Source organism: Sylvia atricapilla, chromosome 9 (genome assembly GCF_009819655.1).
Source record: "Sylvia atricapilla isolate bSylAtr1 chromosome 9, bSylAtr1.pri, whole genome shotgun sequence".
NCBI classification, from domain to species: Eukaryota; Metazoa; Chordata; class Aves; order Passeriformes; family Sylviidae; genus Sylvia; species Sylvia atricapilla.
Window position 1 is genome coordinate 22,515,347 of NC_089148.1, and position 20,164 is coordinate 22,535,510.

A 20,164-nucleotide genomic window follows, 5' to 3' on the forward strand; every position below is an offset into this window, starting at 1 on the left:
TTAGAAGCAAAGATAGCAATATAGCTTTATAAACATATAAAGTAGTGATCCCTGAGCTGCAGAGCTTAATATGTAAACACAAAACTACTGATAGCAGAAAACTGTCTGACCATCTACATGGGTTCTTCTAAAGCATGTTGGAGATATCAGCTCAGACTTAAACCCACAGAGATCCCCAACCAAACTGACAACCGAATAAAAAACCCTGACTGTTGTCTGAATGCCTTCTCATTAGCTAAACTCTAATCAGCCATCAGTGACGAGGTGCAGGGTTGATTGAGTGCCATTAATTATCAGTCCCTGGAAATGTTCTGAAATTCCAGATGTGTCAGTGTTTTCAGCCTCTGATTCAGCTTTTATTGTAAAAACTGAAAGGAATGCTCCTGATAATACCTTGACTCCATGCACACATAGTGAACACAACAATGAAATATCCTCTTACTTTAGAACATGAATTGGTGCACACAGACATGCACAAACACATACACACTTCTTGGATGTGGAAACATACTTTAGATCATAATTGACATCAACACTTTAAAAACACAGGAAATACACTATTGTTTTCCCCATTTCAGAAACAGCAACACAACTTGCAGTCCTGAAGACATGTACACATCACATTGGGAAATATCATACACTAGGGATGAACATGATAAAATATGAAAGAAACCCCTATAAAATAAGCACAATAACATTTTCCATGCAGTGCATTTACATTACAAAAAAAATCTGTTTCTATGGAGAAACAGTGTGGGCATTAATTAGATCTGTTATACCTTCCACAGGCTTCAAGACTTTTTTTTTTTTTATGGCAATTATAGAGAGCATCATAATTACTTCCCATACAGGTTATTTAACTGCAAAACTCCACTGATGCTTCTTGAAATCTTTTTGTACAGCAAGGAATTCTCTGGGTTTTTACACTTTTATTATCTACTCTTAAAAATACTAAAACTATAAAGAAATGCAGTTAAAAGCCATGTCATGTCACTTGAAACAAGTTCAGACACTTTTGTCAAAATCCTGAAATATTTTGACAGGATGTATACACATGAGATACACCCGAGGATACCTGTAATAACCTTATAAATAAAGAGGCTTTTACTGTTTTTCAGCTTGTGGTGCAGTGTTATGAACTGCAATAATATAAAAATGTGTGGAGGATAATAACACCCTAAGAGCTAACTATTTGATCCCTGTGATTCTATATGCAGTGCACTATTTGTCTTCCCTGGAAAGCCAGGGAAGTTCCAGAACTGAAGGCAAAATGCAGTTTTGAAGAAAAATGTAAATCTCTGCACTTAAGAAAAAAGTTACATGATATGGAAAGGCTTAGAACAAACAAGAGGTCTCAAACAATCCTTCTCTTCTGTAGAAACCTTATGACTATGGTGCCCAGTGGTGTGAACAGTTAGCCAAAGACATGCCTTTCACTGATTCCACTGGGATAAAACCAAGTGTTTATGTTTACGGGCCTTTCCTAGAACAAGAGAGCTTCAAACACATACAAACACAAGTGAAATAGTTCTGCCATGGTTTTGGCAAATTCCAAAATTCTGAGCTTATGTTGCAGAAATCAGATGGTGAGATTTGTATTCTAGCCTTACAGTATCTTCCATCAATCAGTGTAGAAGCCTTTGCTGCATTTTAAAAGGTGGTGAACAAAGTCAGGACAAAAGGTCACCATGACCCATCAGCCATGACAATTTCTACACCACAGAGAGAGGTTTTCAGCATCATACCTGGCTGCCTCTGAATCACCAGTTTAAATGACACTGTGTCCTCCTTCCAGCACAAGAGTAGTGGCAGGGCAATAGACCAGGGGAGACTCAAACTCAGGCATCCGGAAAAATCCCAGAAGAACTGAACCGGCCCATCTCCACGCCTCATTAATGCCCCGCTTTGCTCCAGATGCCTGCACTGAGAACACGCACTTGCCTCCCTTGCAAAGCTCAGTGCTGAGCCTGAACCCCCTCTGCTGCAGCCCAGATATTGCTGTATCCAAAACGGTTGCTACCACCTCTCATTTAATGTCTTATTAAAGCACCTCAGGAGGAGGCGAAGGCGAGAAGCGCTGTGTAAGGGCTGCTGTCCATGCCTCGCTCACCGATGGAGCAGCGGCAGGAACTGCAGCCCTGCCCGCCCAGCCCCTCTCCTCAGCATCAGGCTGGTACCCACCAAGCACAGCAGAATATGCTTCCCTTTAGACCCTGAACAGCACTGAGACTTCACCAGTGAAAACAGCCCACTTGTGTTGTGCCAGAGCAGTGGCCTGTGGCCAGCCAAAGCCGCTTAAGGACAAGTGCACGAAACGGAGCGTGCCTGGATCCACTGCTCGTGGGGTTTGTCAGCCCAGGTTCTGGCAAGCGGCACTGCTGGGACTTTGCACAGCAGGGATGGCACCTGTTTAATATCCCTTAATCCTAAATAATCCAAGTGGATCTGTTTAATGAGTAAATTAACATTCAGCTGTTCACTGACCCAGCCTTCCACCTGAAACATTTAGGTAGAAAGTATCTTCTGTGGAACCTGAGAGACTGGCCCCGTGGAGCATCCTATGGGACAGAGTAGAGTTCAGGTCACAACAAAGCTGTCAGCTGTACTGCTGACAAGTGCTGTCCTGCTGTCTTGCTTGTGTTGGTCTCTAGCTGGGGTCTAGAACTTGGAGTAGAAGAGGAGGGAGTTGCATTTTTCCTGTTTAGACAGGTAATGTGTGTTATTCGTATTGCACAAGTATGCAAGGAGATAAATTTGCACAAGCTTGTTTTTACTACATTGCCTGGATCTGTGCCAGTAGTAGAATTGCTACAATTTAATTTTTAACATTAGATCTCCTTCCTTTTCTCCCAGATCCAGACTCCTATGATTGCCCCTTATATCCCAAAAGAGACACCTAGACCAACATGCAATGTATGATCAATGATATTGTGCTCTCAGTATTCTAAAATCTAAAATTGCATAAGTTGTAACTGTAAGTTATAATTCTAACCTATACAGACATGTCTGAGATAATAGAAGACCCAATACTCGCTTTGCTACTGGTAAGCACACACCAAATTACCTCATTGGGGAATGGGGATTGAAATGAATCACAAATTAATGCTCTAAGTAAAACTGTTTTGCAAAATGCAATGATGGGAGAGGCCTGCAAAAGTCCCTGCTAATGTCTTTCATAAGAAATGACCAGTCTTCTCTATTACTAAATAAACATAAAAACTGAGTTTAACTTTGTCACAGGATCTAGAGACATTACAAGTCTTCCTCGAGGAACTGGAGTGAATTGTAAGGAGATTATTATTGTGTAAAATAATTTTTACAGGTTACATGAATTTTATTAAACATTCACATGACTCTGAAACTTTTAATTCATATCTTTTGATGAAAAGTTCACTACTGATGAGAAGTACTTCCACATTAGTCACAAAGCATTATAAATGCCTTTGCTGTTAGGGGAATCAATACACAATAAAGAGATGCCAATTGCTAAATTGTTTACTGAGGCAAATCCCTTGCACTGATTTTTTTATAGCTCTGTCTGTGTAAGACCTTCGGTTTTGCCCATAGCCTGTGTTTCTAGAAACAATGGGAAAAATACCCAGACATTAAATTTTATTTCTGTCTCACTCTCTGCAATAATGGAAGTGGTTCCTGTCCAAAATTTGGCATATCCTGATGGACTGTGTGGAAGACATGTGCAATCCATGCAGAATTTGGACAGAGTGCCTGAGGCATTTCCAGCCAGATCACCCAGTAAAGCAATTCCTGTTCAGTGCATTTTCCCTTTGGGAGATCTTGCAGAGGGGAAATCTTTTTCTGGAACACTGGAGGAAACAGTGAAGTCCTCTTCAGGCCATGCAGTCTCTCTTACCCTGCGACCTTCAGTTTTTACATAAACTCATTATTATATGGCAAAATCCCAGCTGGACAGGTGATGATGGGGAAAATGGTGCCAGAAATGAACCCTAGTCCTTACCTGCATTATTTCTATTCCATCAATAGCTGGGATTTCAGCAGCGGCCACAGAGGAGATGCAGATTTAACATGCTTGTGCCAGTTTTTCCCTACACTACTTTCACCCAGTAAAGGTGTTGTGTAATCTCATATACTACCTCAAAAGACTGGAGCAGGTCAGAGAATCTAGCCTGTTCAATAACATGTTGTTTTGCAAGAAGAGAGTAAGTATTCTTCGTGTGACAAGATCTGTGTGAACAAAAATCCTGTCATGTCTGGCAGCTGTTGTGCTCCAATTTGAAATTGTTTCAAAGCACTCTTAGAAGGCTTTGCAAGTGAGGAATTTGTTCTGGGAGACAATAGCTTGGAGAAATTTTTAATTTTTACACCCCTCTGAGATATGTGTCTCTCTCTTCAGGATATGGGTGTAAAATAATTGTCACTTTTATGAAAACAGAAGTATCAGTAAGATGCAGATGGGCGGCAGTGATATATGGTCTAGAAGTAAGAAGATTGATGGGTATATATTTGTATATACAAATGCAAATCACATAGCTTGACTGTTCTACCATATTAGTTTCCATTTGTTGTAGGTGTACAACATCAAAGCAGTGATGTCTCCATATATTGCATTTAGTGGTAATGTAACGGACTACCAAAAAAAAAAAAAAATCAAAGTGAGAGTTTCTAAGTAGTTTCCTGGCAATTGAGACAGCAGGCACTTTCATCTGTGCTGTAACTGTGGCAGTGCATTGATTTAAACTCCTTCTGAGATCTCAAATGCTTTTCTATTCGTAGGTCTCACTGGCTGCTTTCTTTTTGCCATTTTCCCCCTTCAAATGATAAAATTCTAGCATTTAACAGAATGCCATCTTGCTTCCCCAGAAGCTGAAGACTTATTTCAGCTTTGGTTCTAAACTGCACAGGATTTGTAAATAAAATAGCTTTCAAAATCCATTCGATTAACAAATTTGTCTTTGACTTCACAATTTCTAATATTCTGACCACAGTAAAGGGATAAACAACTATTATTCCTCTGAGATACCTGTGAGAGGGTTTACAATGCATTAGTAATTGTGCTTTGCCATTAATTTCATTGACTCTCTTTGAAATATTTTTACTGGTAAGCTCAAATGGTAAACAAAAGGTTATTATTTTATATGGTAATATATTTTCAATTTTAGGATTAATCATCTTTCTGTAGAAGCTTTCTTTTTCTATTAAAAATTATTCCTGATAAGTATTGAAGACATAAATTCACCTTCTTGTTGGAGAAACATTTATAAATGCCTGAGCTATTACTTAATGTATAGTTGAAGCTACTGCTTTCTTGATTAGGTTCTATTGATTTGGATTCTTGTGAAAAAAACCTGAAGCTGTGAATGAATGCAAGATGGTTCAGGAAGGATTCTGTCTATGCCCACCTGTGTATCTATATGAATTGCCAACATTAAGAAGGCTAGTTTTATTTTAGAGGGCCAAGGTCATTATGATAATCTGGGTGAGGCATACACACAATTTAGGATTTATTCTCAAAGGCAACTAGCAGAAATTGACTTGACTAAAGGGAGATCTTTCTGGACCATAAAATCTATATGCTGCATAGCTCCTGCCTATGGAAATGAAACTGTACATTTTCTAGTCCCTTTACATTTATTTAGATGTGCCCAGATCTCTGAAACAAAAAGCAGGAGACATTGCATAGGTTGTCTGACACAGTGCTCATAATAACATGGCAAGAGCTGCAATGTGAGAGCATGCAGACAAATAAAATCTCCTCTGAGAGGTGTTTCTGTATGTACAACCTTCAAGACACCAATGTCTATGGAAAGGCTGCCTCTATAATGATGGTTCCTCCTCCTCATGTCTCACTGAACACTGACTTACCAGAACGTTAAATGTGTAAATTATCCTTTCTATCTAATTATTACTTCTGCTGGAGGTTTGTAGGATTAAAAACATTAGGCGAAGTGGTTTATGTGGTACAAAGTGGTTTATGTAGTACAACATGGTACAATCTTGGGAAAAAAAAAAACTTGAGACTCTTTGTTTTAAAGAACAAATTGTGAAAAGAAAAAGCTTCCAAAATATTGATACAGTACAGATGGAATGATTTGATTCACTCACATTAGCTGCTTAAATGACTCTAGAGATATAGGTTAGCAGATGGGATGTTACTTAACAAGTCTTCAGATACTGGATCGACGCAAAACTGAATTGCATGATAGCTGATAGCCTTTTTAAAACATTACGACTGAACTAATATACATGAGCTGATGAACTACTATTTGTTTCAGAGTCTAGTACAGCTTTCAGAAAGCAGTTTGAAGGATTAAATACTACACTTATGAATTGTCTGAATGATGGGGAAAAAAAGCCACCTAATCTTTTTTACTGAGTCCTAGACTTAAAGTCCTAATGAATGGAGGGCTTTCTAGTGACTTGGAGGGATAATACACAGAAGATTCAAAGATGCTAATAACTACAGGGTCTGAAAAGCAGGCAACATAAGGCTTAAGAAATCTATATAAAAAAAAAAGAAAAAAAAAAAAAGGACTGGATAGTCCTATGCCATGTGGGTCTCAGTAAGTCAGTGAAGTATTTCAGACATTTTGTTATACCTCAAGAAATTTCATCACACAATCTTGACATAAATTGTCATTCTAATCAAAAGTACAGGCTAATGTCAGTAAATAATGGAATTATTAATTAATTAATAATAAATACTTAAAGTATTTAAAGAAAATTACTTAAAATGAGAAGAAGGTCTCTAGCCCATGCAAGACAAGCTTATGTGATAAACGCTGCATTTCCCGCAACAGCTTGGATTCTCTCTGCAAAAGGATAACGTAACACTGACACGGTGTCAAGCAGAGGGGAGCTGGCACTGTGGGAACATTGAGGCCCTGAGGTACTGCAGGTACAGAAATACAGATGCAGCAGCTGGGCAGCAGGAAGAGCCCCGCAGAGTGTGCTGAAGCCACAGCAGCCTCCTGACACAGGTCTACAGAGAAGCTTCCCCAGCACCAAGGGGATGGCTACTCTTCCGGGCAGAGACACCTCAAAGTACCTGATTTTGGGGGCTGCAAGACAGATCTAGCTCATGTCCTGCTCTCCAGCAACCCTGGGCAGTTGTGAGTGGCCAATGATGAAGGAGGAGAAAAAAGTTGAGAATCCATTAGCCACTTATCAGACAAGGGCACAGCAGGAGATAAGAGCACTATAAGGGATCCTTTAGGAATGTTATCCAATGCATAAATTCCTAGCCTACTCAAATCTATTTTTCCTCCTCTTAAGTTCTCCATTGCCAATTAATGTATCTTTGATCTAAATAGCTAAACTGAGTGTTTAGGAGTGGGGAACTGGTACTTATCAAGGGACCCTGAACGATGCAATTTTGTATCCCATGTCTTTGAGAGGGGAAATGCAGAATGACTCAAGAATTTTCAGAAGGCTCCCTGAGGTAACTGTGGGTTTTTTCCCTGTCAACCACCCCTAGAGGAATGGTTATATTTTCTTATCTCACTAAAGCATTCTGTCAGTTCTTGGAACTACAAAGTGAACCTTTATGCAGTAGGTGGGCATACACGTGGGTAAAAGTGCTGATCGTGATCATCTTTCCTAAGAAAACAAATGTGATACCCCATGCCTTGAGCAGTAAGGAGTCTGGGAAGCAGCTTCATAATCAGCCATGTATAGCAAATTGTATCATTGTACTGCAGATCTACAAAATGAATGATAGCTTTGTAAGCAGATGAACTAACTCCCTTGTGTAAACAGCCCAATCACATATAGAGGTTCTACAACCATCTTTAAATAACTGCTGAATATCACATTATATTTCATTTATTAACACCCAAAGGTCTCACCTCTCTCTTATAAGTACTGTTCTGGAAAATGAAATCCTTCAGGTCTCCCAGCGGTTCTGTAGCTGCTTGGACAGCATCACCAGTTGTGTAAGGTAGATGTAGATTTATTTGACTCATTTCCACAAGACAAAACCATCAGCTCCAAAGAAATTTCTATAGCAGGTACCAATTAAGTCACTCAGATCTGGTGGTTTGATGATAATCAAGAAACATTACACAGCAGTTCACAGTGTTTTTAGGTTTTTGTTTTCTGAGAGCAAGCCAACAGGAACACCATCACCTCTAGAATCCAGTGGGTCTGTTACCCCTTTTTTGGAAAGGTGTAGTTGTCAGAGATGAGATCTAGGAAGCACGCTTTTTAGCAAAGAATGGTGTTCTGAAAACTGTGTGGAAAAGAGTTTCAGAATTGCCAATATGTGCTGTTTGACAACATCGAATGCAACGGCTCCACTTAACTTGAAAATGTCTGTTTTGCAATCCAAGTTAATTGAAATGAAAAGGTCAAAACCAAAATATGTTGCAAACAGATTTGATTCATCCAAATAATACTTTTTCTTTAAATGTGTTAATTCCACACGTTTTTAGAATTTTGATTATCAGTCTGAACTGGAAAACTTTTCCATGCTTGAACTTCCCTGTGACAGAATAACTATTTCCTCATCACTGGCAATAGTTTCATTAATGCTGAATAGATCCAGGGTAGATCTTCAGTGTTCATCCCAAGACACTCTGAATCAGACACAGCAGGGACTTGAGATCTATTTTGATTAGAAGAAATTTGTCAATGAAAAACAGTTCCCTCAAAGAAATTTTCAACAAATTCTAATGAGAACCATCTACTGAGCGACATCCTCCTGTGACCAGAATTTTGAAAGCGGCAGACCTCTCAAAATCAAACAGAAAAGCAATTTTTCTATCTTGGAACTTCAATTCAGTCCTGCAATGATTAACCCCTCATCCTTGTGAGTCTTTCCCTCTAGTACTCTTACATTATATTTCAACTAAAATTACTTTCATCCTTTATCAGCTTGCCTGTACGAAATTGTGCAGCAGCTGCTGTGTCCATTGAAGAGTGAGATTCATATGAACAAAATAGTTCTGACCCTGCGAATCCTTCGTGTCGGAGATATAAACCCACTTCCACATTTCCTTAGGGATTGTTTTACCTATCTCCATCCAAATAACAAATATCAGCAAGAAAAGCAGCAATATAACTCATGATATTGAAGGAAGTTAAACCCTTTCTTAAATGTTCTGCCAGCTTCCAAAATGCCAGCTTAGAAAAATAATGCTTTCTCTGTTTTTTTTTTTTTTGTACTAATTGCATGGATAAAAGAACCCCTCATCAGTCAGATCAAGCTGTGTCAGAGGGCTTGTGCTGTAACAGGAAAAAAAATTATTGCTCCCTCCTTCCCGGGCACAAAATCCACTTTTTTACCACTGGGAAAAGCAAAGATCAGTGACCAAGCCCCAGCGATCAGCACCAAGCCCCAGCTGAGCTGCACAGCAGGGCATTCCTGTGCTGGTGTGGGCCCCAAGACCATGCCTTTCCTGAGCACAACCTCTTCCACTGCTTGCTTTCTCTTTCTTCCTTTCACTGCCAGGTACAGCCTCTGACCGAAAGATCAACGAAGCTGCTATGATACAAAAAGGAGAATTTCTTAAACATGTATTTTTTGTATGACTGACAGTGTTTCCAAGAAGAATTTCTCTGATGGCAGAGCTTTGCAATACTGAATGTTTTATGCTTTCCCTTTTTGGAAGACAAGTCCCCTGCAGTTACAACACATGTACCATAAAAACAAAATGAAACAAAACAATAATCCCACAGAAATTTTCCTAAGTAATTATTTTGAGATGGCAGAAAGGAATAAAGAAACAGCATTTTTCACTGTCTTTATCTTGCCTTCTATTTATTTTCAATATCCAGCAAGGAGCAGGGTACGGTTTCAGATTCAATTTCCAGTCACCTCCACATCTACTCAAGGGAACTCAGTCTACAGCAGAGCTAGCTTCATGTCTGAGTAAAACAACTTGCCTATAATTTCATCAACAATTAACCAAGCCTCTTGTGAAAAGTCATTTCCATGTTGCATTTACTTTGTAGACTTGAAACAAAACTCACTCGGTGTCAATTCACACCATGTGCTTTACCTACATGGAGAACAGCTCTGTGCATGCTCATGCAAGAGAGCAGCAGCATGAATCCACATCAGTAGTGTGAATCCACATTAAAAATAGGTGCAGCAGTAACTGGGTTTTCAAAGGACAAGCAACATTGTGGATCCTTGGGACAGATGGAGAAAAACACATTGCCAAAGCAATTATTCTTCCCATCATCTCAATTCTGAAAGTCCCCGTGTCGCCAGACCCAAGGAAGCAGGGTGGACACCCAGACAGAGCAGGAAAGGGGAGCAGACCCAGTGTTCCCAGGAGAACAAATCCCCTGCAGAAGCCAGGAGTGACTGCTATAGGACAGCATTTGAACTGATGCTCAATTGAGACCTAATTGTTAGTAAATAATTATTACCATACAGTGATAGTTGAAACTATTTTGCATGAAAATTCATTACGAGGATGACAAATAGCAATTGTTACAGAATGAGCTTTAATTCATTCTTACAAATTTATGAAATAACAATCCTATCTATGCAGACTTCATTTACTAGTGGGTGAAATGAGCAGAAATAAAGGAAAGCTAATAGATAATTCCTCTAAGCAGCTCCAAATAAAATGCAGAACTAATGCAAAACTGCACAAAATAAAAGACATTATTAGTGCTGAATTTAGTCTGTAACTTTACAATGTGTTGATTTGAATATTGCAACTTTTCATTAGAAGTAGCAAAATAATATGTAATAATATGTAAGAATTGATAATGAAAACCTGTTCTAATTTGCTGTATTTTACAACAATAACAAAAAAACTTTATAGATTGTTTTTGTTTGACAAATTCGGATTTCCTTCAAAAGAAAGTCTCACAGAAGATTCTCACTATCAATTAGCAATTTCTCTCCCAGTCATCTGTAATGGAGCAAGTGTGGCAGTCCTCTAATTACTTTTTGTTTTATTAGCAAAGACAGACAGTTGAGAACAGGTTGAATTTCTGTAATTAGCACTGGGCTAGGAAAAAAATAGAAAATAATGAAATGTTTTCAGAAGTGAATGCTTGGGTATGTCTGTCCCAACTCTTTTCTCTGTTTCACGTTCATTTTTCTTAGGATTTTATGTCGACATGTTCAAACAGCACTTTGTTCCCTCTTTTGTTTCTGCATGTACTGCAAATTTAATCTCTGCAGAGAACAGCCACTCCATTCAGTGCTGTTACCATTGAAGACTTTTCTCAGTGCATGGCTCTGTGAGCAGTGGAGCTAATGATATCTGGCTTCCAGCAGCTCTGTGTCTCCTGGTTGGGTTCTCTGACGTCTAATAAGGTGTGACTGCCAATTAAAGCCTTTCCTGTGGCTGACACAGTCCTAACAGTGCTGTCCCATGCGGGTTCTCAGAGGTCTAATAAAGGTGAGCTCATAGTGTGCTTGTGCTTACAGTGAAGGAATGCAGCTACTCTCTCTCCTCTGCCTTTTCTGTTGCTCAAAATTTGTTAGAGTGAAACACTTTCTACCTTCTGGCAAATTTCAGTGAAAATGGCCACAAAAGCTCAAATGTGATGGAAGATACTCAAATGGATGTACAAATAGCTATCAAGTTTCTTTGGAAACACAGTCTAAAACCTGCTCTTTCTACAGGAGACTACACTTATCTCAATCAAAAGACATCTGAAGAGTGGTTTTGCTTTAAGTGCTTTTTTTTTCTTAAAAATCTTGGTGGTTCTAAAATACCATCCCTTGAACCTTGTCTCATATCATTTTGGTAGCCTGACAGTGCATCCAGCAACCTATTCTTCCCTCATCAATTTTAATAATGAGAGAAGAATTAGGTGTAGCACCTTAACTTCTCTGTGTCATGGGCAGCTTTGTACAGGAAGGTTTTGTTCTTCTACTTCTAAAGCCATAGCCTGTGTCAGAAACCTCACAGTGTTCAGCTGGTGCCCAAGTGTGCCTGTTCTTGGGCTTATCCGCCCTCGGAGCACTCTCTGCCTGGCACAGGGCAAAGCCTGCAGCCTGTGCTCCCCCGCGTGCTTGGGTAAGGACAGGCAGGGGCCAGAGGAAGGCTTGGCTCTTTGGGAGTCCAGGCAAGAGAAGCACAGCCTTGCTCTGCCCCACCCATGGCACCCTGTTTGAGACTTGCAGCAATCCACCCGACTTCATTCTCCTCATACAGGGCTGAGACAAAGGACTCTTTGTCTGCATTCAAAATCATGGCTATTCACTGCAAGACAAAGTATTCTTTCCCCAATGGTTATCAGTAGAAACTTAACCTGTAATTTCAAAACACAGCTCCAGCTCCCTCACTCCTCTGCTTTGCACTCCCATGATTTGAATGTCTTTTAGTTCTTCACTCTACATTAAATGGCACGAATAGTAATTCCAGGATGAGAATTTTTTGGCCTGATCTTATCCTCACTTAACCAAGGTATCAGAGTCTTCACTGAATTCAACAGAAGCTGACACCGACTAAAAAGAAGAGTAATGAAGTGCACGGAGAACCAGATCTCGACTTTGCATTTCTGTAGTCATAAAAAAAGTACAGAGCTCCTTACAGGGTTTCACATTTGCACAAATACAATAGCAATACCGTCTCATGGATCAAGTCCCACGTTATTGTGATGGAAAAGCCTGTTTATTCACACACAAAGGGCCATCCTGCTGTTATAAAAATCTCTCAGCTAAACGCTTCAGTAAAAAGCTTGCTGAAGAAAAATAGTAATCAAATTGTCCTGAATCCCTTGAAACTTTTGTTCCAAAGAGGTATCAACAAGAAGTCTTGTTGAAAATGTTAAAAATCCACAAGCAGTCTCACAAAACCACTGTGTTCCATGTTGGAGGGAGAGTTTATCTTACAGAGGCTAAAGTCATCACCAGTTGCTTTCCTGTCATGGGATGTCCCATTTCCAGAATGGTTTTGTTCTTCCTCAGATCCTTGAGGTCCCACCCACAGCTGGTGCTGGGCAGGAAAGAAGGGCACAGGGCAGATCCAGCTTCATGGCAGCTCTGCCTGTGGTGGAACACCTCCCACCTTCCTCCCTTGCCTGAGAGATGAGGAGGGTCACGGGGCACGGGCAGGAGGCAGCACATGGCTGAACAGAACCGGTGAGGACAAGAGAAGAGTGCCCACAGGAGCAGCACTGCAAGGCACTGCATCCCAGCCAGGACAACAGGGAGGTGAGGGAGGATGAAGGTGGATCTGAAAAAGGGCTCAGGGCAAAGCCACAGGCTGTCCCACTGAGAAGCAGCATGCCATGGGTGGATTTTAAATCATTGCTGGGTAGAAAACCTTACAGACATCCACCTCTGCAATGGAGGACATGTGTGACCTCGATACTTTGTGAGAAAAGACATTTATTTGAAAAGGAATCCAGATTCTTTACATGAAAATGACCAATATTCCAGATGAACAAAGTGGTCCATACCAGAATATAATGCTGAAAGGTTCTACCATGAAACAAGTATACTTTAGAAAGTACCTCTTTGTTCTACCTCTCTCTTTTTTTTTTTTTAGCTACATCTGCTAGAAATAATGACTACAGAATCTCATTCAACAAAAGGTCATTTATGTCAATGGACAGAACACAGAGGATCAGATCACCTGCTGTAATTGCAAATTAATGCTCTACTGCTAATGCATTAACTACACAATATTGATCTACAATTGAATCATACAGGCTACTGTGAAGTGATTTTTATTTTAATATTTTTATGCTTTTATTGCTTTTTCCATAATGCATTTTCTCTTTCCGCTGGAATTTTCTGTAATTGTTTCCCATTTTAATTTCCTGAAGCAAGATGACTTTAAAAAATGTATATCTCTTTCAAAACCTTGCAAAAAATCTAACAATCAGTGTGACATGGTAAATCACATATATGTAGAAAAACATGCAAAAAATTGATATACATCTAATTTTGATAAATTGGGGCTTTAAAAAAAGCTTACTTGAATTAGAAATAAAATACCTCAACCTTACTGGAAAACTGCAATAATGACATGTATCACAGAAAGATGCTTCTAGACATTTCTGGAGTTCCACAATTAAAATTGGGGGTGGGGGTGTGTGTGTTTGTTTGTTTGGGGTTTTTTTTGTTTGTGTGGGTTTTTTGTTTGTTTTGTTTTGGGTTTTTGTTTTTTTAAATTTCATACCTATACTGAAAAGGGGTTGTTATATTCAGATTCAGGTATGTTGAAAAACCTATACTGCTATAGAATCAGCTGAAGAATAACCAAAATGTTTCAGTATCTTTAATGAGAAATTAAAAAACAAGTGGGCTCTTTTTGCAAGTGTTTCTGAAGTCCATAAAGGGGAAGAATGCCCTGTTAAATGGCTGTATAAAATCTTAAGCCCAGCTACTATTGACTACAATAGCCTAGTTTGCTTTCCATACCTGTTACAAAATTTCTTACATCCAAACCTTTTTGTGGGTAACAGTACTAAGATGTTGCCCTCCATCTTCTAAAAGAGGGGATAGAACATATTTTGATTACTGAAACTCTCTCCCCACACCATTCCCACCATTTCCTAATACACCTGTTTAACACCACTTGAGGTGGTTATGGCATACAGCAAAATATGGCTTACCTCCTGACTTGCATTCCTGTGTACGATGATTTTGCAAATAGAAAATAAATCCCTGTGTTTCAAGAAATAAAAGCAAATGGAAAAAAAAATGGAGAACTGATTGCAGGTGAAATATCGGAAGAGGAAAACCTGATCATGCTTTTAATGGAAGAACATTTATTATTCATAAACCTTTCCTCTGAAAGATATGCTACATTGCAATTAAATCAACTCACACAAAGCCTCCTTATTACCCTAGGCTACGAATGTCCCTCTCTCATGGCAGAGAAGACACAGGACTCTTGTTGGGACACAAGGAAGCCAAGTGCTACTGTCCTAGGCTCTTGAGGTGGGCTTCATGGGTAGATCAGTACAGCCTGTGCTACTGTGCAGTATGGAACCATGCTTAATGTTTAATCTGACAGTCCCCACCCTTTTCAGGCACTGCTGGCAAACAGGGTGGTGAGAGCAGTGACACACGCCAGTTTCGAGCCTCTTTGGCGCAGCTGAGCACAGAGGTCGCTCCATCACTGCCAAAGCCCAGGCTGCTTGATTCCTGTCTCTGGATCAGCCATCAGGCATCCTCATGGCTTTGGAAATATGAAGTCAGATCACAAAAAGTGCAGTATTGTGTCAGTCTGAGTATCTCTTCAGAACCACCTCCAACAGTATCCAAAGCAGACGCTTTAGATAAGGCTATCGGACACATACAGAATTCCCCCGGTACATCCCAGCTTCTACCTGCTTAACTCAGGGACTCGTATGCAGTAAATCTTAAATACTGAATCATTCAGTAGCTCACTTTATTTGATGTCATCTACAAATTCTGTACTCATTCTGTATGTCAGTACTGAGAAAGCAAAAGTGAATGTCAAAGCTGTAAGCAGCAGAGGTTGTGGCTGCTGAAGGAGACAGTGGATACTAAGGACATGTGTAAGAGATTTGGATTCAGGGAAAAGAATATAAATTGGTTATTTGTATGACCTTGTTTAGAAGGAAAACAGTAGAAATGATTCTCATAATCCTAACTGGGATCCAAAGATGTACTGTGAAGATGAGGCTGTCTTCTGTCTATCACAATGTGTCTCTTCTGAGAAGCAAATACATTTTAGTCTAGTCCCAGTAAGTGCATTTCTTCTAGGACTTTCTATACAGATTACTCATTTCCTTCTCCCTTCCATCTATCCTTCCCATGGTGAGGGAAAGACTTATGGCCTGTATTCACAATCTTGCATGAAGCTTACTAAAGGCTTATTTTAAAATGGATGCCATTGAAGTAGTTCAGATCCTTACCTACATAGCCACTTTAGAATCCATTTATCTGAGATTAGTTTAAACGACTTCTCTACTTTAGTGTAAGAGAAATAAACTACTCAAACTGAGGATATTTTTGATCCAGAGGAGTTTAAAACCGGTTCTAGAGATGACTTCAGTTAAACTGGTGAAACAGAAGGACAAAATAAGAGCTTTTTCAGCATCTCTGAGAAAAAATTGTTGAAGAAAGAAATTGTTCTGTAAAGCGCAAAAGATCCATATAGATCCAAGTCACTTGTGGATGCCAGTTTCAGAGACTTTGATTACTATCACAAAGAAAACAGTAATTAATGTCCTGTAAATCAAACAGTCTTTCTCTTGAGCACTGACTGGGATGTCTGCATGAAATTATATTTAAGAATTTACCATTGGGACAAACCAACAGGAAAAGAAAAGAAAGAATAAAAAACAAACAGCTACACAGTCTATATGAAATAGAAGTGCAAAACTAACATTAAACCCCTTGATTTTTCATTCTCCAGAAACTGACACAGTAGACATAGAACAGAAAATCATTTCATTCTGTGTAGTTCAGGTCATGTAACATTGCTGCGGACAGAGACATCAAATGTGCAGCTCTATTAGCAATAACAAATGAATTGCATCTAGAGCACTAAGAACAGTTCCTTGCCAACCATAATTTCTTCTGTAGACAAATGCTGCCCTGTAATTTGCACCATTACTTAGTATTTATATGGAAGAAACTCTCAGACAATTGTGTAAGAAAGGTCAATCTTTTATCTGCCCATGAAAAAGAAAAGTTTGAATCATGTCAATACAGCTAGAAAAACAAAAAAACAAACAAAAAAAGGAAATGGTATTAATAAATCCAAGGAACACAGCAAGTCTATAAAAAAGGAACAGCCTTCTGCCTGAGCTCTCAGAGATGCTAACTTTGATGTGCATTAAAAAAACCCAACCAAACCAAAATATTGAGCTGGCGTTGATTTTTTTGTTGGTTTTTGTTTTGTTGGTGTTTTTTTTGGTTTTTTTTTTTTTGTGAAACATAGCAAACAAACAACTAATCACAGCAGTCACTGTATCTGTGTAAAAAAAATGGTCACACTCAATCTAATTTCAATGTCAAAGTGAATTGTGGGAATGAAACCACTCTAGTCATCCCATGGAGTGACACAAAGCCAATATTCACAGGATCCACAGCTGCTGTTGTCTATGGAGGGAGTGACAGATAAAGGGGCTGAACATCTACCAGAATGTAACAATATACAGTGGAACAATATACCATAAAGACCACCTGCTCCTCAGCCATTCTAACACACATGCTGCAATGGTGCCCTGACGTGCCTGGCACACCAGGTAAGGGGCTGATTTTTGGCCAGTTTCCTGGTGCCTGTGATACGAGGCCACCAAGGCTTCCTTCCAGGACAGGGACTAACCAACCATGCCAGTGCAGCCAGCAGCTCAAACCAGCCCTCAGGCAATGCAAACAGCCTGACTGCTGAATGCAGCTGACACCTTACTCCAGTGCAACACCAGCACCTTATGCAGCGGGTGCAGCACTACACCTCCTGTTTCAATGAGCATCCTTAAGGGACACGGGCGTCAGGATAAACAAAAGTTACTTTAACCTGGTTCCCTGTGAGACCAACACAGTGCTCTTTGGAAGCCCCTCACCTTGAGAAGGCTCCATGCAGAAAAGAAAAACTGAGAATACAAAGAAGAACAGATAAGTTGAGTTTAACTCTGTGTCAACCCTGTTTGTATGACAAGGGAGAGAGATGTTTAAATTTCAAATCATCTAAGCCAGACATAAGTACTAACAAACTCATGGTTAGCCTTTTTCCAGATTGGTATTGCAACATCCAAAGCTTTCTTTTGGCAACTCCTCCATGTAACATGAATATCTCCTAGCACGCAGCATGAAGTTTAAAACATGAAAATTCTTTTCAATGGTAGAAACTCTGCCCTATCCGAATGTTTGAAAGGAAGATACATTACAATCCTAATCATAGTTACTTGAACATTAGCATTTTAAAGAAAGAAGCAGTACCTGTAAGACAGAAGCCCCACTGTGCAGAAACTGAAGCCCAGCCTCAGCAGAATCGATGCCTCCAGTCGCCAAGATGGGAAATCCTGGGAGGGCACGGGCGATGGCGGACACAGCGCGGAGGGCGATGGGCCGGATAGCATTTCCTGCAGCAAACCAGGACACTGCGTTAGCAACGTCACAACTGACCCTGACAGAACTTCCACAGCCCTCAAGGTACAGCAACAGCAGGAAATAACATCTAATTCTGAGGTGCAGAGGTTATATTAATTTATAAGCTGACACCAAGTGGGTTTCAAGTAGTATCAACACTTGTACAGCAAATTATTGATGCGGGTGGAATGTAGAAAATGGCAGAAACATTTGGAAAAACAATGCAAAACTAGCTTGAGCATATTAGCTGGTGCTCAAAACAAAGGCTAACAATGTCTGAGACAGAAAGCAATACTTTACCACACAATACACTGTAGATAAAGAGATCTATGTTTCTACTTTAAAAATCAGGTTCATTTTTTGAACCTAAATGTTGTCCAAGTAAGAGCAAATATTTCATTTATTTAAATGATTTTTATTTAAATGATTATTTATTTAAACTAAAAATTGTTCAAAAGTGCCATTTCACTGCACTTTACATTTCATATTTTGATATTTCATATCTACTGATGGTATGCAAGTTTTAAAAATATGCCTACGGATGCTGCTCATTAAATGATGGACAGCAAAGATAGATGACACTTCCAGTTTTTTAGCCTTTTTTAGGCTAGTTGGGATTTCTCTAGATAACCCCCACATTATTAAAATTTCTATTTAACTTAGAGAAGCTTAAGGATAATTTGATGCCATCACTGGGCAACAATAGTTTAAGAGGCAACTAATCACTCTCAGAGGACCTGTATGGCTGCGGCTGTGAAGCAGTTTTTTCCCCCTGAGTACTGCATGAGGTAACAGCAACTAAACTTTATGCAAATAAAAGTGCATAAAGTGCACATATGAAATGGACACATGTGAAAGGGACAGCCTAACCCAAGGTGCACTATTGATACATTTTCAGGAAAACTAGAGCCTGATAGATAAAAATGTGAAATCTCACCAAAACTGCTTTAAAGAATCTAGGATCCAAACAGAACAGATCACAGAAAGGCTCTGGAGTTGAACAAGAACTTTCTCTAGGACACTAGGGACTATTTCCCATTGTTAGGGCTGGATTGATTGTAATGTGTTTGAAAGGAAAAAAAAACCCAATTCTTTAAAAGAGGACGACTGCAAAGTGTCTGAAGAGCAAATATTATGACCTAATTAATTAATGGTCCGGTCTTAGAGAAGACTGCTTGAGAAAAAAAAAAAAAAAAAAAAAAGGAAACTGTGATGTTTGCTCTGATAGATTTACAAATAAAGGTTTTTCGAAGGCATACAGGCCAAAACATACACTACACAGCCAAAACCACTGAAAGTAATCCCATCAAAAACAGTAGTTCAGGAAATTCTTCAAATATTCAGTTTTTGAAATTGAAGCTAGAAGTAAGCATCAGACTTGCAACATTGCTTTCAGGCTGACACAGCTCCAGAATCTCACTGTGATGAGATAGCTGTTTTTTAGAAAGATGAAAGAATACCGACACAGGTGACTCTGAAATCATGTTGCTACAGGGTAAGGTCTTCCCAGTCTTCTTTGAGGCATGAAGGTTTATACAGCTCTAACCCCAATGTAACTCTGAAGGGTTTGCTTTCAGTGGGTTTTAAAGGCTTGTAGACCCTTGGCCTTAAAGATATCTTGTAGCAAAGAGTTCCACAAGAAAATCTTTCCAGAATATAATTTGCCCCCTTCTTACTTAAATGACTGTCTCTGTACATGGTCAGTACAGGAAAAGGACCAAATCCCAGCTTATTTAAGATTTCAGCACAATAGGTAATCACAAAGGTCCTCATTCAGCCTGAAGAAATCAGGCATATGATTCAATGAAGTCTAGTAGAATTAGCAATGAGACTTAGAATTTATTAGAGAACATAGGTACTTTTTAGTACTAGCTGAATTTGATATTCATAATACGAGTTATTACTTACATTTGGTGATTAGTAAATTAGTGATAAATTGGTATGATTGTGAAAGTATTCCATTCATTTATAATTCACCCAAATGAATTTAAAAACATTTCAGAAGTGCTTCTGATGAGAGTAAATAAATGGATGTAATGACAATCAGAGGGTTAACTAAGGTCATCCCAGCATTTCTTTTATTAGTCCACATCATATGGAACAAGTAAAACATAAGCTGAAGCCATCCTCTCTTATATTTTTTCATCAACAGTTCAGAAGCTACCCCCTCTACAACACAAGTTGCTGGGCTGGAAT

At 39.3% G+C, this 20,164-nt stretch overlaps 1 protein-coding gene across 1 annotated transcript in view; it reads right to left on the minus strand.

The window, feature by feature from the left end:
* DPYD (dihydropyrimidine dehydrogenase) overlaps positions 1-20,164 on the minus strand; it is a 335,518-nt gene that overhangs the window by 46,266 nt on the left and 269,088 nt on the right. Inside the window, exon 19 of the mRNA XM_066325254.1 lies at positions 17,819-17,961. Within this exon, the coding sequence (XP_066181351.1) occupies positions 17,819-17,961 (143 nt within the window). The remainder of the gene's footprint in view (positions 1-17,818; positions 17,962-20,164) is intronic.